This window comes from Populus euphratica, unplaced genomic scaffold, assembly GCF_000495115.2.
Source record: "Populus euphratica unplaced genomic scaffold, PopEup_1.0 scaffold120.1, whole genome shotgun sequence".
Lineage (NCBI taxonomy): Eukaryota > Viridiplantae > Streptophyta > Magnoliopsida > Malpighiales > Salicaceae > Populus > Populus euphratica.
In genome coordinates this window covers 129,842-149,790 of record NW_011499918.1, presented here as the reverse complement: position 1 = coordinate 149,790, position 19,949 = coordinate 129,842, and the positions used below count along the sequence as shown (strand labels likewise).

Here is a 19,949-nt window from a genome sequence, read left to right as displayed (position 1 = left end):
TTAGAAATCATCACAATCATTGATAGCTGTAAATGTGAAAGCAATTGCTCCTTGATCCTTTCCTCTCAGGAAAAATAATGGGGCATGTTGAGCTTGTTCAGAAATGACAGGAGCTGGCCGTTAATTATTAGAGATCAGAAACAACAAACTCTTCATTGATTTTCTAGTAAATTAATGTGGTACAAATGCGAAGACAATCCCATGTTTATAAGCATGGTTATAAGAGGGCCCTGGCAGGATGGATTTATCGAGATTTAGGGTTTGACTCGGTCCCGTTAATGGTTTTTTTAAAAGAAAAAATATATATTGATCCAAGTTAACTACTACATGGTTTTTTTAAAGAACAAATATATATTGTTCTAAGTTAACTACTACATCTACAACTCAAGTCTTGAGCTAAATTAACCCTCGAATCTTGTCTTATAAAATTGTTTACGTATATGATAATAATGCAGTATGAATGCAACATTAATTTGTTTTGATTTGAAGAAGGCAAGCTTATTGCTTTAATCAGTATAGAACATAATGATTTTGCTCAAGCTTTTGCTCACAAGTAACTGAGATTATAATGAAGGGAAAAAGTGACTGGAACAGGATTTGAAAATTATGTTGATGTTGTCTCTACCTTGTCCAATCTTTATTGAGCAAGAGCATGTTACCAAGGAAATGTGGTTGAATTCTGTAGACAATGGCAGCAAAAACAGAGTGGACGATGAGGTGTCATTCTGTGGATGGTGACCTTGCTACTAATCAAGTTGACTAATCTTCAGATTAGAACAGTAAGTGCACAATTCCTTAATAAACTAAAGCTTAAAACAGTGGACAGCTAACAAGATCTTAATCAAATCTGGAGGACGCAAGTCTAAAATGACTGATGGGGTTAAGTGAAAAAAGAGCAGTCTCTAAGCATTTCCTTTGTGCTGACATTAAGCAATCAACAAGAGTGAAACATGTCTGCATCAACCAAGACCAAACCATGAAGGATTTCACTTCCTTACATGCCCCACACACACAGCTCTTAACTATTTTTTCCTGAGTTTCTAGGTGAGATGGCCTGCAATGATGATGAGATTTGAGTCGTCGATTAACGCTGTGTATTCCCAGCAACCTACGTCAATGTTGCATCTTGGAGATTTGCCATTCCCTTCAGGCATTAGGACCAACACATATATGATACAAAATCGCTAATTTAGCATCATGAGAGATGTAATTCAACACATACGATACAAAATTGGTACCAAAACTATAGTCAAGGTGTGTGTAACCTGGCCTTTATATTCATTGTTAAAAAAAAAAAGAAAAAGAAATTGCCAATTTGGAGAGCCTCGATGTCCCTGCAAGCCACAATTACAAAATAGCTAGGTGGTGTGGCTAGCTTCGGCCAGGTCTCTGCAGGGGGAGCTGCCCCAGGGCGGGAAGGGGCCTGGGAGCCTGTAAAGTCCACTTGGATACATATGTCTATCAGTTAATATAAAATCAATCCTTTCCAAAATATTTGTCAAAAAGAGTTTGTAAGAGTAAATAAAAAGGTTTTCAGTAACAATACATCTTTCCTCCAATATTTGGATTTATTTATTTTCTTGTATTTACGAGAATAAAAGCATAATGAAATTGGATAGCTTTAGACCCTTTATATAGTTTACTATCTATACTGTCTAAATGAACTAGAGTATCCTTAAGAGTGTGTAGCTATTTCATAAATGTAATATTAGAAATTATCATAAAAAATATATATGTGCAATGGCATATCCCAAATATATAAGAAACCATTTATGATGTCTATACTTAAGTGTATTATTAATATTATCAAATCTTATTTAACAAGAACATGAGCAAAAGAGACGGGCTTCAATGTAGAAGAAAACACCCCAAAAGCAATCTCAGCCCATCCAAGTAAAGAGCTCCCTTGATTTTTTTCGTCTGTAAGCCTCCATGGGAGGATCCATTTTCTCCTCAAGAAAGCTATCAGCAACAAATTCAACACAAGGATGAGCAAAAGAAAAGGGTTTTTCAAGCAAATCAAAACCATTATGAATTCAATTTATTTCCTAGCTAGAATTATAAGACCACTTGCCCTTTTATAGATCACAGAGTGTTAGAAAATCTCACTAGATACGTAAGGATTTAACTAGCATTCAATTTACAAGAAATAATTAGAAGGTATCTTTTATTTTATTCTTAATTTACAAGGCTTGAAAATCCAGGCCGTTCGTTAGAAGAAAAGTTTTTTTTTAACAAAATATTGAAATAAAAAGCAAGACATTTTTTCTTTAATGAACACAAGAAATTTTATATGTTTTCTCAAGGCATCAGATTAGGCCCTTTAATTATTTTTTAGAGCCTACGGGTGTTTTGTTTAGGTCCAAAAATATATTTGGAGTCCTAACATTCAGCATAAAAAATGGGCCTTGTAATGAGCACAAAGACAAACAATTATCTCTGGCCCTTGTAGAGATCAATCCAAAACCATGGAAACGAAATTCTTGACACAATGAGTTAATATTGTCAATTTTTCATGCAAAGTATCTTGATCCTCATGGAAACCATGTGAAAATGAAATTTCGACCACACTCGAATGGACCATAGCTAGGGCAATACACTGCCAAATATGAAATATTTCTTTCCTTGTCACCTCTTAACCCAACATATAATTTAACACATGGGTTCAAGAAAATAACTAATGATGAAATCAGACTTGATTGATAATCCAACTTAAAAGCTAAATTATTAAAATCAGATAAGTTCATGATCCAACTTGAAAGCTGGGTTACAAATTAGATTAGTTAATTTGGATTAATTTAAATAACATTGTTGTTTTAAGAGTTTTTTTTTTTTGAAAAGTAAAGCTAGATTTTAATTAGGTTTAACTAGATTAATTCTCACATGATTTTTTTAAAAAACAAACTAAGCCAGATTTTAAGTTTAACTCCGCGTTGAGGGCAAGTTTAATAATACTTCTGTCTAATGCCTTCTCTTCTATAAATATCTAGCAACTGCCACATAAATTAGGACAATTACTTGCCAAGAATTCTAGCATGTATATAAATGAAGAAATGCTACACACACACCCTTGCAATAAAGAATTCAATCTGCATTTAAGGTTTTAGACGATGAGAGATACTTGTTTTTTTTTTTTTTGTATTCGAGTTTGAATTTTATTATATATATCTATCATCCCCGCGATATCTTATATATTTATTTGATTTATAAAATATTCAATGGGTTATAAGATTAATTGTGGTGTGTGTAAACTGATCTGAATATTTATATAAATAAAAAAAATTCAATCTATACAAAGTTTGAGAGCTTGACATCCAGCAACTTATCAATGTCTTTGTTATTTGGTTTCTTTAGTTGCTTCTCGGATTCTAGCAGGATTGCATTTGAAGGAGAAGGAAGTGCTGAAAGCAGATTCGACAAAGAGGACAAGTCCTTGGAGAAGAGCAAGGCTAAAAAAGGTCATCCAATTCCTATGACATAATTTCCTGTTGGAGCTAGATTTTCCTCGCTTATGATCTAGCTAGGGCACATAAAACCAATATTCATTTAACATGTACTTATCTGTTGAATTTAAGCTGTTATTTAATACTTTTAGCAGGAAATTTCATGTTTCTTATTTGTAATTTTAGGGTTGGACTAAAGCTCTTGCCACATAATAATTGACTTCAGGCTGTTTGTTTACACGAGCAAAACTATATTTCAAATACCAAAAAACATAAAAAAAAAATAATGTTTTTTTTTTAAAAAAAAAACTTGAAACGCAACAAACTCCATAGATAAACAAGATACTTGTAGTTTATACATACAAGTTAATTTTATACAGTTCAATTTTACTGGTGATTTTTTTTTTGTTTTCCTTCTTTAAATCTTCACAATTCTTATCTATTTAGTCTTTTATTAGAGAGATGCTATGATATATTATTGGCACTCCAACTAAAGAAAATACACTTCTTGAAGAAAAAGTGAATTCTTTTCCTGTAAAATTTTGCCAAAACATGATTACTCATGTAAACAAACACACAATTTCTGTAGTTGCGTGAGACTTTTGGCCTTCAATAGCTCACACCATATTAAGGGTCGGTTCAGAGCATACTGTGATGTGTTTGAAACTATGTACTATCATAATTACATGGTTGAAACCATGTAGTATCATAATTATAGTTTTAAAAACTATTAATTAATATATATTATAGTTTACATGATCTCGTTGAAAACTCCTTTTAAAATATTAGTTAAGATAAAACTACAATTTGTAGCTTTTTTAAACATATATTTTTAAATTATAATTTTAAAAACTATCACAATATCAAATATATAATAAATAGTGGGTAGATTAATATTATTAATAAATCAAAGTTATTAAATCCAACTTGATTCATGACTCAATTTAAGAGTTAAATCATAGATTAGTTTGAATCAATTCAAAATAATGTTTTTTTACCATATTTTTAATTATTAGAAAGTTAAAATGATATTGTCTTTTTAAATTATTATTTTAAATCAAATCATATTTTAATTGGATTTTAACCAAATTAATTAGGTTTGTTTGGCTGAGTAAATCATCAATCACCATAAAATTTAATTTAAAATCTAGTCAAAACCCGTGATTGGGTTGGTGGATTACCATGGTGAGTGGGGATGCTGCCAACTTGAAGATTCTTTTTACCCAGGAGAACAAACTCAACAAAACCACGATGATGCTATCAACACATGCACATTACTTAGCCAATACGAGACTCTCGACCTCCACAATCACCCACGGCCATGCACAGAACAAGAGAAGTCACGATTAAGTAAATAATAGACAATCAATTACCTAAGCTGAAGAGAGATTAGGTGCAAGACATCCCTTGAAGCTCACAATGTGAGAAGAGGAAAATGATACTCTACATTGTCCTCTCCACAGATGCAATGAACGTAACTGGTAAAAGGGCGTCACTTCCATCTTTGGAAATCTACGTTGAAAAGCTAGCTTGTAATCATCAGTCTCTACGTTCTTCGTCTTAGCAAGAGGTCCTCCTATGACTCTCCCTGGAGAAACTGTTCTAAACTTTTCTACTTTTTACCATAAACTTTTCAACACCTACCTCCTCAAGAAACTAAGATTTAGTTAGGTGTAGCACTTATGCAACATCCTAAATAATAAAATTAGCTTGGAGATCGATATTCAACTACGATTAGTCAGTCATCTAGATAATTCCTTTGATTGTATCAAATTTGTATCATTTTTTACCCTATCTGCCAATAATCCCACAACATGATTCGTCTACTGGTCTATCCACAGGAGAATCTGTGGGAGGGAGGGTGTGTGTGTATTGTAGATCATTTAAGATTTGGGTTTTTGCTACATTACATGTACATAAAATTACATGTATACGAGTCGTGCATTAAAAAAAGAGAGTATGAATATACATATATTATAAATGTTAAAAAGTATTACATCTTAAATACTCATAAAAGATAGCAAATTTAGGATTTATAGATAAAGGAGGCAAAAATATATGAAAGTCATTAAGCTTGAAAAATATTATTGTAGTGAGTGAGTGCATGAATGTAAAGGAAATCATTGTATTAAAAATTAAATTAAAACAATTATAAAATAGTAAATATTATAGATTGATGAGCAAGTTTCAGAAAAAATATAAAGGCACATGTCTAGAAAGAAAGGTTAAACTTCCAAAGCGTCTTTTATCTTCATTCTATCTCTACCTCTCATACGTATTTTAAAAAATCACCACCACCGTATAAATATTTAAATCAAGTTTAAAATATTTTCAAGAATAAATATTTCATATATTTCCCATGTTTTTTAAAATAAATAACGAAACTGGAATATGTGATCTGAAAAAGCAGGGTGAGTTTTTCTTCCTCATTAAAACCCAGTTGTTGCTGCCAGGATTAGTTTTAGCTTTTTCCTGTAAACCAGTAAATAATCCAATGATTTAAAAATGCTATATAGGGTTCGATATAATTAAAGTAATCTAATTGACTTACTATAATTTTGTCACCATATTATATATATATATATATATATTAATTTTTTCACCATATTATATATATATATATATATCATATTATATACAAAGCTAAGTTTTATTACTGAATCAATCCAAAACAATATTATTTTAATTTTTTAAATCAAATTAGATTTTGACTGAGCCCATCAAAATTAACTAAATTAACTCTTATTATATTTAATTTAGAATAAATCCTAAAAAGATTGGAGTTGATCAGCTTGTTATATAAACCTTAATTATAGTAGTTGCAAATGTACCATTCGACAACTTCAAAGCGGCTCTCCCTTGTTGTTGTCAAAACATTAAATTCAGCATTGACTTGTGGGTGTTATAGGAGGATGTTTACATGATATTACATATTTGTATGTTAGTCTTAGATTACAGATAAGAATCATGATGATTAAAATACTGGGTGTTTATTATAAATTTTTGAATAATCAAATACCAATTACTAAGATTCATTTATTTATTTTACCTAAGACAGCACATATAGTTTTTTGAAATCGCATTCCCAACACTCTATTATAATTATAATTTATTGATTTATTTTATCGACTCTGTTATAGTTAGCTGACTGGTTATTGTCAGCTGGCCATCTTTCACCAACTTCCCAAACATTCCACCAATCCAGTGACTGCAGCAGGGTTTCAATGGAGAAGAAGCCACCTCAGTGGAGAGTAAAGAAGATGAGTAACGTCCTTGTTTACCCTGTCATCCATTTGTCCTCTTGCCTTCTCATCATACTTGGGAGATTGTTCTCCATGAAGTCAAACCTCGCCATTTAGGTTTGCAGAAATGTATGATTATTGCAGGCCGTGCAGCCCTGCTGCCAGGTGAGGATTAACAGTGACAACAAACCCATAATCTTCATGTGTTGAAGCTTCACCATGCCATCTAGAAGGAGAAAATTCATCAATCATGTATATATAAAGGGTCAAGAGTTTTGATCTGAGATACTGCTTTCAATAAAATATTATTTAGAGGGGTTTAACATCAGATTGACAAAGAGAAAAGAAAAACTTTTGAACTTTGACAAAATGTCTGTGGTTGGTAACTTTATTTTATATATAAAAAAATTAACTTGAGATGCACTCTCCTATTTTAACTGTCGATAATAACATGATATCCCATCTGACAAAATCATGATAATTTTATTATATGAAGCCTCTATGATGAACATAAATTATTTTTTTAAGAAAAAGAAAACAATTTGTCCCATTTCCACAGTGATATGGATGAATCAATTAATAAGATATGTTTTTAAGTAAAGTTAAATGTACAGAATATTCTCAGAAAATTACTTTTCAAAGAAATTTATACATTGAACAGCAAATTAATACCATGACACAAGATAGCACCTCACGAATCTAGAATTACCTATCTGCTAGAGGGCTAATTAGGACTTCACCTCGCAAATCATTTTTATTTTGAAGCAGTCATGAGTTGAGTTTGACTGTATTTAGTAACTTTGATTTATAATTATAAAAAATTAATTATTACGGCTTAAAATATCTACAATACTTAAAATGATAGTAAATATTGAAGGAAAAGAAGGTAATCTATTGTTTTTTTTTAACCTTATACTCTTATCAATATTCCACTCCTACAATAATAGTTTTATTTTTTCCAATCTCAATCCTCTAATCTCGAAAGTTTTAATTAAAACCCTTAAACAAACTATCAACTACTCACGTTTCTTCATATTATTCTAATAGTTTTACTTGTTTGCTCTCATTCTTTCCTCTCAAATCGGATATTTCGTAAAAATACTAAGAATACTAAAAAATTAAATTAAAAAAAAAAGCTATTTAATGATTAGGGGTATTATTGATCTCTTGAAAACTACACAGGTAATATTTAAAATATAGGGAGAAAAGTGAAACATTGATGAATCTATAGGGACAAAAATAAGGCCTGCCCCACAAAATAAAACGACGGCTCTCTCTTCATCTTCTTTGTTAATACCTGTAGAAGGTTAAGTCTTTGTAAATGCACATCACAGTATACAAATATAACTGAAGCTAGAGAAAGCCAGGTAAACACATTTAACTCAAAATTTCTCATTCAAAGCTGTCTCGTTTAGTGCCTATTTTTTTTTATTATTTGTTTGTCTCTATAGAATCTGAGAAACCGTGTAGCCAGCTTTCTGGCTCACCTACCTCACTAAATATCCCTTAAAGAGACCAATTCTGTGTCATACTATATTTATAAGACAAAAACGAGTGAAAAAGATTACGTCTTTTTTGGTTTTAAAGACCATTGAATTATGGGTTTTGCTTATATTGTTTCTTGGGTTAGTGGGGTCCATAGAGTTGAGTTTCATTGACAATGTTGTAGGAGATAGATTTCACCAAAACACACCTCCAACAACCCCATCACCAACAACCCTTCTCTTATGTTCTCTTAATAACCTTGTTGGAGGGGTTGTTTTGTTTTGTATGGTTTTTTTTTTTTTGGTTTGCATTTGCATTGTGAAATTTGCAGTTCTTTTCACTTTTTAATGGCTGCTTCTCACATATGGTTTAGCCCTTTAAGGCCTCATTCTAATGTAGGTGTGTCAGATTTGGGGTTAAGGAGATGTGTGGATTTGAGGTGCAATTGGGATCTTGAGAGGCTCCCTAGATGGGAATGTTGTTGTTTTAGTCTTTTGGCGCAAAGAGCTATCACTCCTGTTGAAGATGAGAAGCCTTTAATTCCTCAGGTGGAGACTTCTGAGGCAATTGATCAGGTTCAGAACACTCAGTCCAGGGGGTTGCACAAGGATTTGAACCTTCTTCCTAGTGAGTTATTGCATGTTCAATCACTATTTTTCTTTGTAGTTAAGCCCTTTTTATTCCTATTCGATTGTTATATAGTGAACTGATGTTTTATGTTTTATGTTTGTTAGCTTTTTGTGCACTTGGATTGCAAAACAGCCTGCTTTAGTATAAACTAATACCTTGCTTCCCTGGTGGATTGCTAATTAATATATATCTCTAGTTTAACAATCAATTTGGTTTGAACTTGAAAACCAAAACATAATCAATTGGCTGGCAACGCAGATTGATTTTCTGTTTTGTTCTGTAGTTTTTAGCAAATGCTATTGTGGCTATAGATGAGATTATGGATGAATTATCTTTTTTAGCTGATGGAATCAATGTTGTGTTTCTAAATATATTTGGAGGATAACTAATGATTTGAAGCTATTACAATGATTTTGTGTGTTTGACCAATTCATGGTAAGAAGATTTATTTAGAATCTTGAAATGCTATATAAGATGCTGATGGTGTTGGATGCGTGTAGAGTGCAGGCATTCTGGCATTTCTAGGCTTATATTAGAAGAAGATTTTGTTGAGAATTTTGAAATGCCATATAAGATGCGATAAAGTTGATGCTTGTAGTGTACATGCATTCAGGCATTTCTAGGTTTATATTGGAAGAAGTTTCTACTGAGAATTTTTAACTTCTATAGAAGGCGTTAACCTTGTTAGGGATGCTCGTCGAGTGGATGCATTTGAGCATTTCTTGGGTCAATTGTCATGTTCTGCATGCATAATTGGTCTGATGATCGATCTTTTTAGTAGCCTAATATTATTTCTTTTCAATCATTAATGTGAAATCAGTGGTTTCCATATTTGTATCAGTTTGTCCAGTACTCTGGGCATGTTAGATCTTTTGGAGGTTTGTGATAGATCTTGTTCTGATTTGTAAGCTTCAACCACATGGCAGATAATTACCATGTTGCCTATTAAGGTCGACCAAGCGATAATAATCCACTGTGCCAGTACAATAATGACAGAGAAAATTCATTAAGCTGGTGGTGATTTCCTAAACTCTAACAATTGTTGGTTGATCTGTTTTGCATTTTTGCTCTGTGTTGCAGAACCGTTATCTGCTACAGGTCTTTTTTCTTCTCCTGGAAATGGTGCAAAAGTACGGGTTGCATATCAGGTAAGAACTTGAATATTCTTCACTCAAACATCTATGTCTTTTATGCTATTCTTAAGCTGGCTTTGGTGCCCATTTTAGGGGATGCCAGGTGCCTACGGTGAGGTTGCTGCGCTCAAAGCATATCCAAAGTGTGAAACTGTCCCGTGTGAAGAGTTTGAAGCTGCTTTCAAGGTTCAAATAATTCCTGTGTATCACTTTTCTTGCTGAACTAATCTACAAATGATTGTCAGCTTGTCACCGATATTCTTCTCTACTCAATTGAACAGGCAGTTGAACTCTGGCTAGTGGATAAAGCAGTCCTCCCCATTGAGAGTTCAGTGGGTGGCAGCATCCACCGCAATTATGATTTACTCCTTCGCCATAGGCTGCATATAGTAGGGGAGGTGCAGATGATAGTTAACCATTGCCTTTTGGGATTGCCTGGTGTACAGAAGGATGAATTGAAACGTGTTTTGAGCCACCCCCAGGTTAGTTGTTTTATTTCTTACATTTTAATCTGTTATCTTTCTTTTTTTTTTGTTATTGTTTCAAAGTCACAAAACACTGAAGATTGTGGTATGGAATGAATTCTGGAATGGGAAAAATTATCTAACACAAGACCGTTAGAACTCTGAATACTACTCCCCTCTCTTACATTTTAATGGGGTCAGCATATTGTTTTTACAAATAGATCCCATATGAAAGTTAGATGAGGGAGCTAAACACCCAGTTTCCTGATTAATTTTCTGAAAATGGTGTGTGCTGCTTGTATGAGACAGTAAATCATGGTAATCTTCTTCAGAATGTTTGCTCTATGGAATGCAATAACATGATTTGCCTTGAGGAGTGCATCAGATTACCAAATATTTTTTGATTTTTCTGCAAATGTTATGTCATTACCATTTTTTTCCCCTTTACTATTTTAACTAATAATTGTTGGGATCACTGTTTTTCTTTTATTGATAAACTAAGTGATACTAAATGATTTCAAAGCCAAAATTTGTATGCTGGAATTTATTGGTAGTTTGATTTAGATTGGGAGATGCCCTCCAATGAGTGTTTTTTGGTAACTTTGGTTTGTTTTAGAAAACATTTACTGATGTACACCATGAGATCCATCAATATGTGGTCAAAGTGCTTGTGAAATTTCATTTATTATTGAAAACTTTGAAACTGATTCCATTAAGGTGATTGTATCTAAACTTGTACAACACCTATTAACTAGTGCTAATCCAGCCAAAGTAGGGTCCTGACAGCGTGATCTAATTAATTTCTGAACTTTTGCTTCCAACATTTCAAGCATGTTATCTCTAAACTTCATATGAGGCCGACTGGTTATGCTTGGACTTTTTGGCTAAATTCAAAAACTTATATGATGCTCTATTAAAAAATATTCTAACTTGTAGGCACTTGATCAATGTGACATGATATTGACCAAATTAGGTGTTGTCAGAGTTAGTACTGATGATACTGCAGGTGCTGCTCAGGTAATTTTCAGATCTTTTCGATCTTGTTTTTACCAAGCTTGAATCATGCTATAGACTGTCTATGTACTAAATCTAAAAATGTTTGGGGACAGATGGTTGCGGCAAGTGGTGAAAGAGATTCTGGTGTGATCGCTAGTGATCGTGCAGCAGGCATTTATGGCCTTAACATTCTGTTGGAAAAAATCCAGGCAAGACTTCTCCTTTAAGTTTCCCATGACTGTTTATCACATGAATTTTCAAATTAAATACATTCCTCGTACTGAAAACTTAAATTGTTATCACATGCATCTACTGAGTGCTGATTTATTAACCTGACCTGCTTGGTCATTTATTGACAATAACAGCCAAACATATGTAATCTTGTCTCCACAGATGCAATAATCTGCAAAGCGAAGTAAAAGATGTTATTGTTGCTCTCTTTTGTACCAGTTGGTCCATTGGCATTTTGGTTAGCGCACACCCCCCCCCCCCCCCCCCCCCCCCTCCCTAGTCTGAGTGTGGGATTCTTTCCCAGGTTGCTATCATGCCAACTGGCTTTACCAGCTAAATTTGCTAGGACCTAGATGTTCAAGCTATCTGAGGCAACATCTGATTAGATTCTAATCTTGTCACTTATGTGCTCTTGTTCATGTTAATGGGGTTGCTGCTGGATGTGGAATTAGCTGAAAAGATCTCTCTCGTGGAGAATGCCAATTGTAAATATGTGCTAGTCATCATATTTGTTAAGCCACAACCTCTAAAGATGCTCACTCATTGACATTCTCAGAAAATCCTAATGATTAATTTTACAATGTTGGAAAACATGCTTTGAGATTCAATACATGCACTCTGGTTTATGCTTCTAAAGCCACCAAATATGCTGTGCAAATATGACTGATGTGTTTGGGATCTAGTCTCAGAGGAGTTCCGATTGATTATGCCTATAAATATGTTAGCATGTACAAGATTGTCTTGAATGCCCATACTTTTGTTGTTTTGATTTTCAGTTTTGCGAAATCAAAATGTAGCCTAATTTTCTTCACTTACACATGTCAGGATGATGATGATAATATTACCCGCTTTTTGATACTTGCAAGAGAACCTATAATTCCTGGAACTGACAGGCCCCATAAGGTATTACTATCTGTCTCCCAGTGCTATGTACTTTCCGTTGACATATCAACAGAAATTTTTCTATAAACATTTGTTACCGAGTCATGACGTTTCCCCATCTTAGACAAGCATTGTTTTCACTCTCGAAGAAGGTCCTGGCATGCTGTTCAAAGCACTAGCGGTGTTTGCTTCGAGGGACATTAACTTGACAAAGGTAATTTTTTTAGTTGAGATCATTATTTTTAGTTGTATCCAAAAACCAATTTGTTCTCTCTCTTTGACCACCTTCCAGATAGAGAGTCGCCCGCAAAGAAAGCGTCCATTAAGGGTTGTTGATGATTCTAACAAGGCAAGTGCCAGGTAAGAGTTAACCCTTTTTTTTTTTTTAATCTTTTTATCATTGAGACTTGAGACATTCCCTTGCTCAAATTGGTGCTTAAAACTTAAAAGACACTGTTCGTCTCCATTTACCTTTGCATCCAAAGTTTTGCATGCAAAAGACTTAGACTTGACTGAACCTGCTTCTGGATGAGTGGAGTCTCATTTGTTCCTCAACCTCTCTGCAACTAAGTGGTCCATCTATCTTCTGTAGTTTCAGATGAAGATATCATTTCTTGATTTTTGGAGGATGTGTAACAGTAATGATGTATTTCTGGCAACAGGTACTTTGATTACCTTTTCTACATTGACTTTGAAGCTTCCATGGCAGAACCTCGGGCTCAGCATGCTTTGGCACATTTGCAGGTCAGTGAGTCTAAAATTTCCTGATACATCTGAGAAAACTCATCCTTGTTGAAGAAGCGAAACCCTGATTAGATATTTCTTCTCCTGACTTCTACTCCATATTATTCTGCTTGTTGAATCTCTCTCTGATGTGCTGCCTATTTTGGTGTTTCGCATATCCTAAAAACCATGTGCCAGAACTTGTAGACTGAAACTGAATTTATTTTGAATCTTGTTTATCTTCATACAGGAATTTGCTAGATTTCTTCGTGTTCTTGGCTGCTATGCAACGGATTCAGCTCTTTAGATGGTCATCCAACCTGAAACAGAGAGATTATGATTCAGCTTTTGTTGCTGTACATATGCATGATTCAGATAAATCTAGAGTTGGAGAAGAGATCCTGGAAACGTTCTCTTTGGCATGATCTCTCCTCCATTTTCAATTCTCTTTCATAATTCTTTTCACTTCCCCAAAATTGGGGTTTCAAGGTGTAAGTTGTAACCATTGTAAGCCTAAATAGACTCTGGTGCATTCACACGGTTTCTTTAAACATTTAGTGCATGAGATGTGTATCCCTTTCATCCCTCCTCCAATATTTTTGGACCTGCAAGATTTAGTAACATGGTCTTTAAAGCATTGATAGTTTTAGCCATGCTTCCTCCAGTAAGTGTAATGTGTTTGTTGCATTGATAATTTTTGCGGTTTTAGTTTGAAAAGATAAATTAAAAAAAAAGCTATAAATTGCAATTTTTTCAGTAGGTTTAATATCTATGCAAAATTGTGGTATATATTGATTAATTAAATATTTTTAAACTATGATAAGAGCAAAATATAAATTCAACGGATCACTCCTAAATGAACAAAACCTAGATATTATAACTTTTTCCGCAAGTGTTGAAGCAGACAAGGCTGAGGATCAATCCAAGTTCTTGAGCAACATAAACAATTTCATTCCACTACAAGAGCATTTTGCCATGATTTTGAGCTGCTCAAAGCCTTTCCTTTCCTTTTTATTTATTTCTGTGTGGATGTTTTATATCAAAACTATTTTTCATACATCAGAACTGATGAGGTTTATACAAATCATTTACATTTAGATTGAATGTATAAACTACCTTGGGTCAAAACCAAATCATTTTATATGTGGATTGAATATATATACTACCTTCTTGTGACCTATCATTCAATTTAAACTCGAAATGATTATATCTATACAACTTGACTTGAAAAGTGATTTAGTGTACGATTGTTTATAAGGTCAACCACATTTTAAATTATAGTCGGCTGCAAAAAGCATATTTTTTTATAATTATTGTGGCGAATTACAGTTTGAAATTTGATTGACAGTCTAAATAAACAGGCATTTAATTTAAAATTTAGGATGCTGATTGAATAGATTAATTAATCTGAGTTAATTTAATTTAAAAAAAAAACCCTTTTAAGACAATTTTTTATTATTATTTTTACTTATCTGTAAATGAATTTTTTTCAGGGCTGGATTATAACCCTGAAAATGATACCTTCAAGAACAAAAATACTTGCTTAGCCTGAAAAGCCCTAAACCCAGCCAACATCTATCTCTATCTCTCTCATTGGATGTGTCTTAAAAATTCCAACTCAGCCGAAGAACTGAACCCGCCATGGCTTTCACTTCCACTCTCAAGTACCACACTTGGTTTCCCTTCCACCACCACCTCGCCTCTCACAAACCCACCTCCAATTCCACTCTTTCTTTTGCTACCACTAACCATGAGCCGCTCACCACGACCACCAACTCAGCAATCCGTCTATCTCCCAATTTCACTCCAACCCAACTCCTCCACTCCCTTCGCAGCGAAGAAGACTCCTCCGCCGTGATTCACCTGTTTTACTGGGCCTCAAAGCAGCCAAATTTCAAGCCCAGTTCATCCATCTTCAAGGAAGTTCTTCATAAACTTGGTAAAGCAGGTGAATTTGATGCAATGAAAGACATCTTGAAAGAAATGAAGATTTATTTGTCTGTCATTGATAATGACTCTTTACTTGTTTTTATTGAAAGTTATGCCAGTTTTGGATTATATAATGAGATTCTTCAGTTCGTTGATGCGATGGAAGTTGAATTTGGGGTAGTGGCGAATACCCACTTTTATAATTTCTTGTTGAATGTTCTTGTTGATGGAAATAAGTTGAAGTTAGTTGAAATTGCGCATTCTAATATGGTTAGTAGAGGAATTAGGGCTGATGTTTCGACTTTTAATATTTTAATTAAAGCTTTGTGTAGAGCTCATCAAATTAGGCCAGCCATTTTGTTGATGGAGGAGATGGAAGATTTTGGTTTGTTGCCGGACGAGAAAACGTTTACTACTATAATGCAAGGGTTTATTGAGGAAGGGAATTTAGATGGTGCGATGAGAGTGAAAGAGCAAATGGTGGAAGCTGGATGTGTTGTGACTAATGTGACTGTTAATGTTTTGGTTAATGGGTTTTGCAAAGAGGGAAGGATTGAGGAGGCGTTGAGGTTTATAGAAGAGATGTCGTTGAGGGCGGGATTTTTTCCAGACAAGTATACCTTTAATATGGTGGTTAATGGGTTGAGTAGGACAGGTCATGTTAAGCATGCTTTAGAGGTTATGGATATGATGCTCAGGGAAGGGTTTGATCCGGATATATACACGTATAATTCTTTGATTTCAGGTTTGTGTAAGCTGGGTGAGGTTGATGAGGCTGTGGAAGTTCTCAACCAGATGATTGAGAGGGATTGCTCGCCGAATACGGTTACTTATAACACTATTATTAGTACCTTGTGTAAGGAGAACCAAGTTGAAGAGGCTACAAAACTTGCTCTTGTCTTGACTGGTAAGGGGATTTTACCAGATGTTTGTACATATAATTCTCTTATACAAGGTTTGTGCTTGAGTCGAAATCATACCGTTGCAATGGAATTGTACAAGGAGATGAAGACTAAAGGGTGCCATCCTGATGAGTTTACCTACAATATGTTGATTGACAGCCTTTGTTTTAGAGGGAAGCTTCAGGAAGCTCTGAATCTGCTTAAGGAAATGGAAGCGAGTGGCTGTGCAAGAAATGTTATAACGTATAATACTTTGATTGATGGGTTTTGCAAAAACAAGAGGATTGCAGAAGCAGAGGAGATCTTTGACCAGATGGAACTCCAAGGGGTTTCCAGAAACTCAGTGACCTACAATACCCTTATTGACGGTCTTTGTAAGAGCGAGAGGGTGGAGGAGGCTTCTCAATTGATGGACCAGATGATAATGGAAGGGTTGAGGCCTGACAAATTCACCTACAATTCTCTGCTTACGTACTTCTGCAAGGCAGGGGACATAAAAAAAGCAGCAGATATTGTTCAAACTATGGCTTCCGATGGGTGTGAACCAGATATTGTCACATATGGGACCTTGATTGCAGGACTGTGCAAGGCAGGTAGAGTTGAGGCTGCAACTAAGCTCCTCAGAACCATTCAAATGAAAGGCATAAATCTGACCCCACATGCCTATAACCCTGTAATTCAAGCACTATTTAGACGGAAGAGATCAAAAGAAGCCGTGAGACTTTTCAGGGAAATGATAGAGAAGGCTGAGGCTCCAGATGCTGTCACATATAAGATTGTTTTCCGTGGGCTGTGCCAGGGTGGAGGACCAATTGGAGAAGCTGTTGATTTCGTTATGGAAATGCTAGAGAGAGGATATGTACCTGAATTCTCATCTTTCTATATGCTGGCCGAGGGACTCTTTTCTTTAGCTATGGTGGGAACCCTGATTAAGCTCATTGATATGGTAATGGAGAAAGCAAAGTTCACAGACAATGAAGTAACCATGATAAGGGGTTTCCTCAAGATTTCGAAGTACCAAGATGCCTTGGCCACCCTAGGAGGCATCCTGGATAGCAGAAAGCCCAACAGAGCTTACAGATGAAGAGGAGATTAGTACTCTCACCCATCAAAATGGTTAGGAAGAAAGTAAAAGCTTCAACGTCCCACTCTTGCTCCCTTGAATCCAGTAGATGTTTTCTTTTTGTGGCTTATTAAGGATGCCGTGTTAACATATAGTTTGGTTTTATATGTCTTGATTTTATTTTCCAAGCCTGTTTTGCTGCAAATTATGTGGTTTTATGAATTTTACCCTCATTTCATGATTTCTGGCATTTTTACTTGTCTTATTTGGCGTGGCGGGTTTTTTTCATAAAATTAAAACAAAAGGGAGTGATATGGCAGACAAGCAAGAAAAAGAGGACCTAAACAAACTCCAAAGTCTTGGAGTATCAAATAAGATAATAGGAATCAAATAATATAATTCAAAGATTAAAAATATAAAATAAAAGAGGGATTATGCTTCAAATTGGAAAAACAATATAGTTTTAATGAAGATATTCGAAGAGATCCTAGATGGTTCGAGAAAGGAAAATAAATTAATTTTTAACTACAAAGTTTCCAAATTTTGAGGTCTTCATCCATTCAAGAAGAAATTAGAGAACAAAAAAGTTTTTCAATATTTTTCAATCTCACAAGGCCCTCAATAGTATGCACTAGACACGGAGAGACCAGACCACCGAAACCTATATATATAAATATATAATACTCTTCCACGTACTGCCAACCTCAGCCACCGTCCCCACCAATTGCCACCAAGAACCAATCCGGTGGATAGCCTCCATAACCACTAGCACAACCCCACAACACCAAACTAACCCTTCTCTACTAGCCATCCGCAACGCCATCATCACTGTTGCCGATCCGTCACGAACCAACCACCACACACTAGTTGCCCTTGCTCATGCAATCATCACAGAACCACCACCAAACCCGTATGGCCTTTCTCTCACATCTCATTGACATATCCAATACAATAATGCATTATCAACAGTACCAACATCACTCCTTACGCAATCATCGCAGAAGCACCATCACTCATGCTGATCCGTCAAGAACCAAACCACCACACACTAGCTGCCCTTGCTCACGCAATCATCACATAACCACCACCAAACTCGTATGGCCTTTCTCTCACTCCTCACTAACATATCCAATACAACAATGCATAATCAATACTAGCAGTAGGGAAAAAGGCTTAGAGAAGAGAGAAAACGAGAGAGAGGAATTTGAGACTTCCCTTGGTATGATTTCTCTACTTGAGTGGTCGTGTATTTCAAAAGTGAGGATCTGATTGTGATGCCTTGGTGAGTCTCGAATCACTGTCTTAATTTTTTACCTTTAATAACAAGCATTAATATACTGGACAATTTCTTAGCATGTAAGTATAATATTTATCTTTAATTATTAAAAACAAATTCAAAAAAGCTTAATTTATGTAGAATATTGTTTTACAGTGATTTTTATTTTTTTCTCAGTATAATTAGCCCTTATCTAAAACATTTGAACACCAGTTAAGATTGCTAGTTTACGAATGAATCATTTTTCTTGTTGTACTCTAATCAAATTCCATAAGCTCGCCAATATATCTCATGCGAAAAATAATAGAAAACTATATGAATTTTAAGCTAGTCTAGTTCCTTCTTGTTTTTTCTTCTGGCCTTGGGAATGAAGCTGTCTTCTTTATGAGTTCTTGTTAGGAAGGCATTGCAAGTCAGGTTGACATCCAACGTCCAGCTTCCAGTATTTATAGATGAAGATGTTCCTTTGAGATATTATGAAAAGGCTTTTAAAGGATATCTGTTTTCCAACATTTGTTTGCATAAAGTAGAATCTAAATTTGTCTTCCTGGCCATGCGTATCTTCCTTTCCTTGGTACATAATCAATCTACATGGGATTGTTAACCAAGAATAAATCTGTTTCGAGGAATATGTGATGGCCCCAAAGGAGCTCGTTCCAGTCAACTGAAATTTCCACGTCAAATACAAAAGACAAGAACTCCATAAAAATTTATTCTGTTTCCCCCTCTACTGGAGTTGGTAATTGTTACTCGTGTTCTCGGTTGCTATCCGATGGATTCAGCTATTCAGATACTGGCCGAATCTGCAATGAAGAGATGATTCGGCTTTCATCACCGTACTTATGTATGATCTAGATGAATCTGGAGGTTCAAGATAAATTAAGGGAATGTGCTGAAGGCATGATCTTGATTTTCTCTTTCAAAATTCTTTTCATTCCTCCTGATGGGAGTTTCTAGGTGTAAGGATTGGAGGCCTGAGTTCTCGATTGCAGACAGTCAGGTGAATCCGGAGGATTTTCCATTATTCCTTTAAAAGTGTCATTAGATTACCATGCTAATCCATAATTTAAATAAAGAAAAGGTTTGAATTTGCTGCTCAGTCAGCCATGAATCTTGTATCGTTCAACTATTGTGGACTGATTATCAGAATGCCTTTGAAGCATGCTCCCCAACTTGCTGAACTGTCGATATATAGGAGGAGATTATTGCGAGTATATTGTTCATAATTTTTACAGACTTTCAAGATATCTGTATCATATAGAGACCAACCTCAAGCAACTGAAGTTGATAGCTCGTTTAAGCAATGTAGAAACCACACTTCTCAGCATCACCTCGTTGATTGAGGCGCGCAGCTCCTTTTTAGCAGAGATTTATCTTGCAGGTATCTCTGCGTTTTTTCTTGTTTCAGTTAGATGTTGATGGATCTTTCATAACAAGAACAGAACAGATCAAGCCTAAAAAGTGCTCTCATCAACGCTTTAAGGTGGTGGAAATCCTTGGTTTTACAAGGTAACCTTCAGAAATAATTGAGCTTGCATTAAACGTAACAG

General features: G+C 34.9%; 2 protein-coding genes and 1 long non-coding RNA gene across 3 annotated transcripts; 2 read left to right on the top strand and 1 right to left on the bottom strand.

The window, feature by feature from the left end:
• Positions 1 to 139: 139 nt before the first annotated feature.
• On the bottom strand, positions 140 to 19,667 carry LOC105134784 (uncharacterized). Its single transcript, XR_844069.1, has 3 exons — positions 17,907 to 19,667; positions 7,954 to 7,955; positions 140 to 150 (listed from the first exon to the last, which is right to left on the bottom strand). It is a non-coding gene; the product is annotated as an uncharacterized LOC105134784 (long non-coding RNA).
• On the top strand, positions 8,073 to 13,878 carry LOC105134782 (arogenate dehydratase/prephenate dehydratase 1, chloroplastic-like). The gene is made up of 11 exons (XM_011039321.1): positions 8,073 to 8,797; positions 9,881 to 9,948; positions 10,027 to 10,119; positions 10,215 to 10,415; positions 11,334 to 11,414; positions 11,507 to 11,602; positions 12,450 to 12,527; positions 12,631 to 12,720; positions 12,799 to 12,866; positions 13,169 to 13,250; positions 13,480 to 13,878. Exons 1-11 carry the CDS (start codon positions 8,518 to 8,520, stop codon positions 13,534 to 13,536), a joined length of 1,194 nt encoding a protein of 397 aa, XP_011037623.1. The 5' UTR covers positions 8,073 to 8,517; the 3' UTR covers positions 13,537 to 13,878.
• Positions 14,759 to 17,373, top strand: MEE40 (Pentatricopeptide repeat (PPR) superfamily protein). Its single transcript, XM_011039322.1, has 2 exons — positions 14,759 to 17,153; positions 17,188 to 17,373. Exon 1 carries the CDS (start codon positions 14,871 to 14,873, stop codon positions 17,142 to 17,144), a length of 2,274 nt encoding a protein of 757 aa, XP_011037624.1. The 5' UTR covers positions 14,759 to 14,870; the 3' UTR covers positions 17,145 to 17,153; positions 17,188 to 17,373.
• Positions 19,668 to 19,949: the final 282 nt, after the last annotated feature.

Coding starts and splice junctions, on each gene's coding strand:
- MEE40 (XM_011039322.1), top strand. CDS start 14,871: ATGGCTTTCACTTCCACTCTCAAGTACCACACTTGGTTTCCCTTCCAC.
- LOC105134782 (XM_011039321.1), top strand. CDS start 8,518: ATGGCTGCTTCTCACATATGGTTTAGCCCTTTAAGGCCTCATTCTAAT. Junction 8,798..9,880: donor GGATTTGAACCTTCTTCCTA/GTGAGTTATTGC, acceptor TCTGTGTTGCAG/AACCGTTATCTGCTACAGGT. Junction 10,416..11,333: donor GTGTTTTGAGCCACCCCCAG/GTTAGTTGTTTT, acceptor TCTAACTTGTAG/GCACTTGATCAATGTGACAT.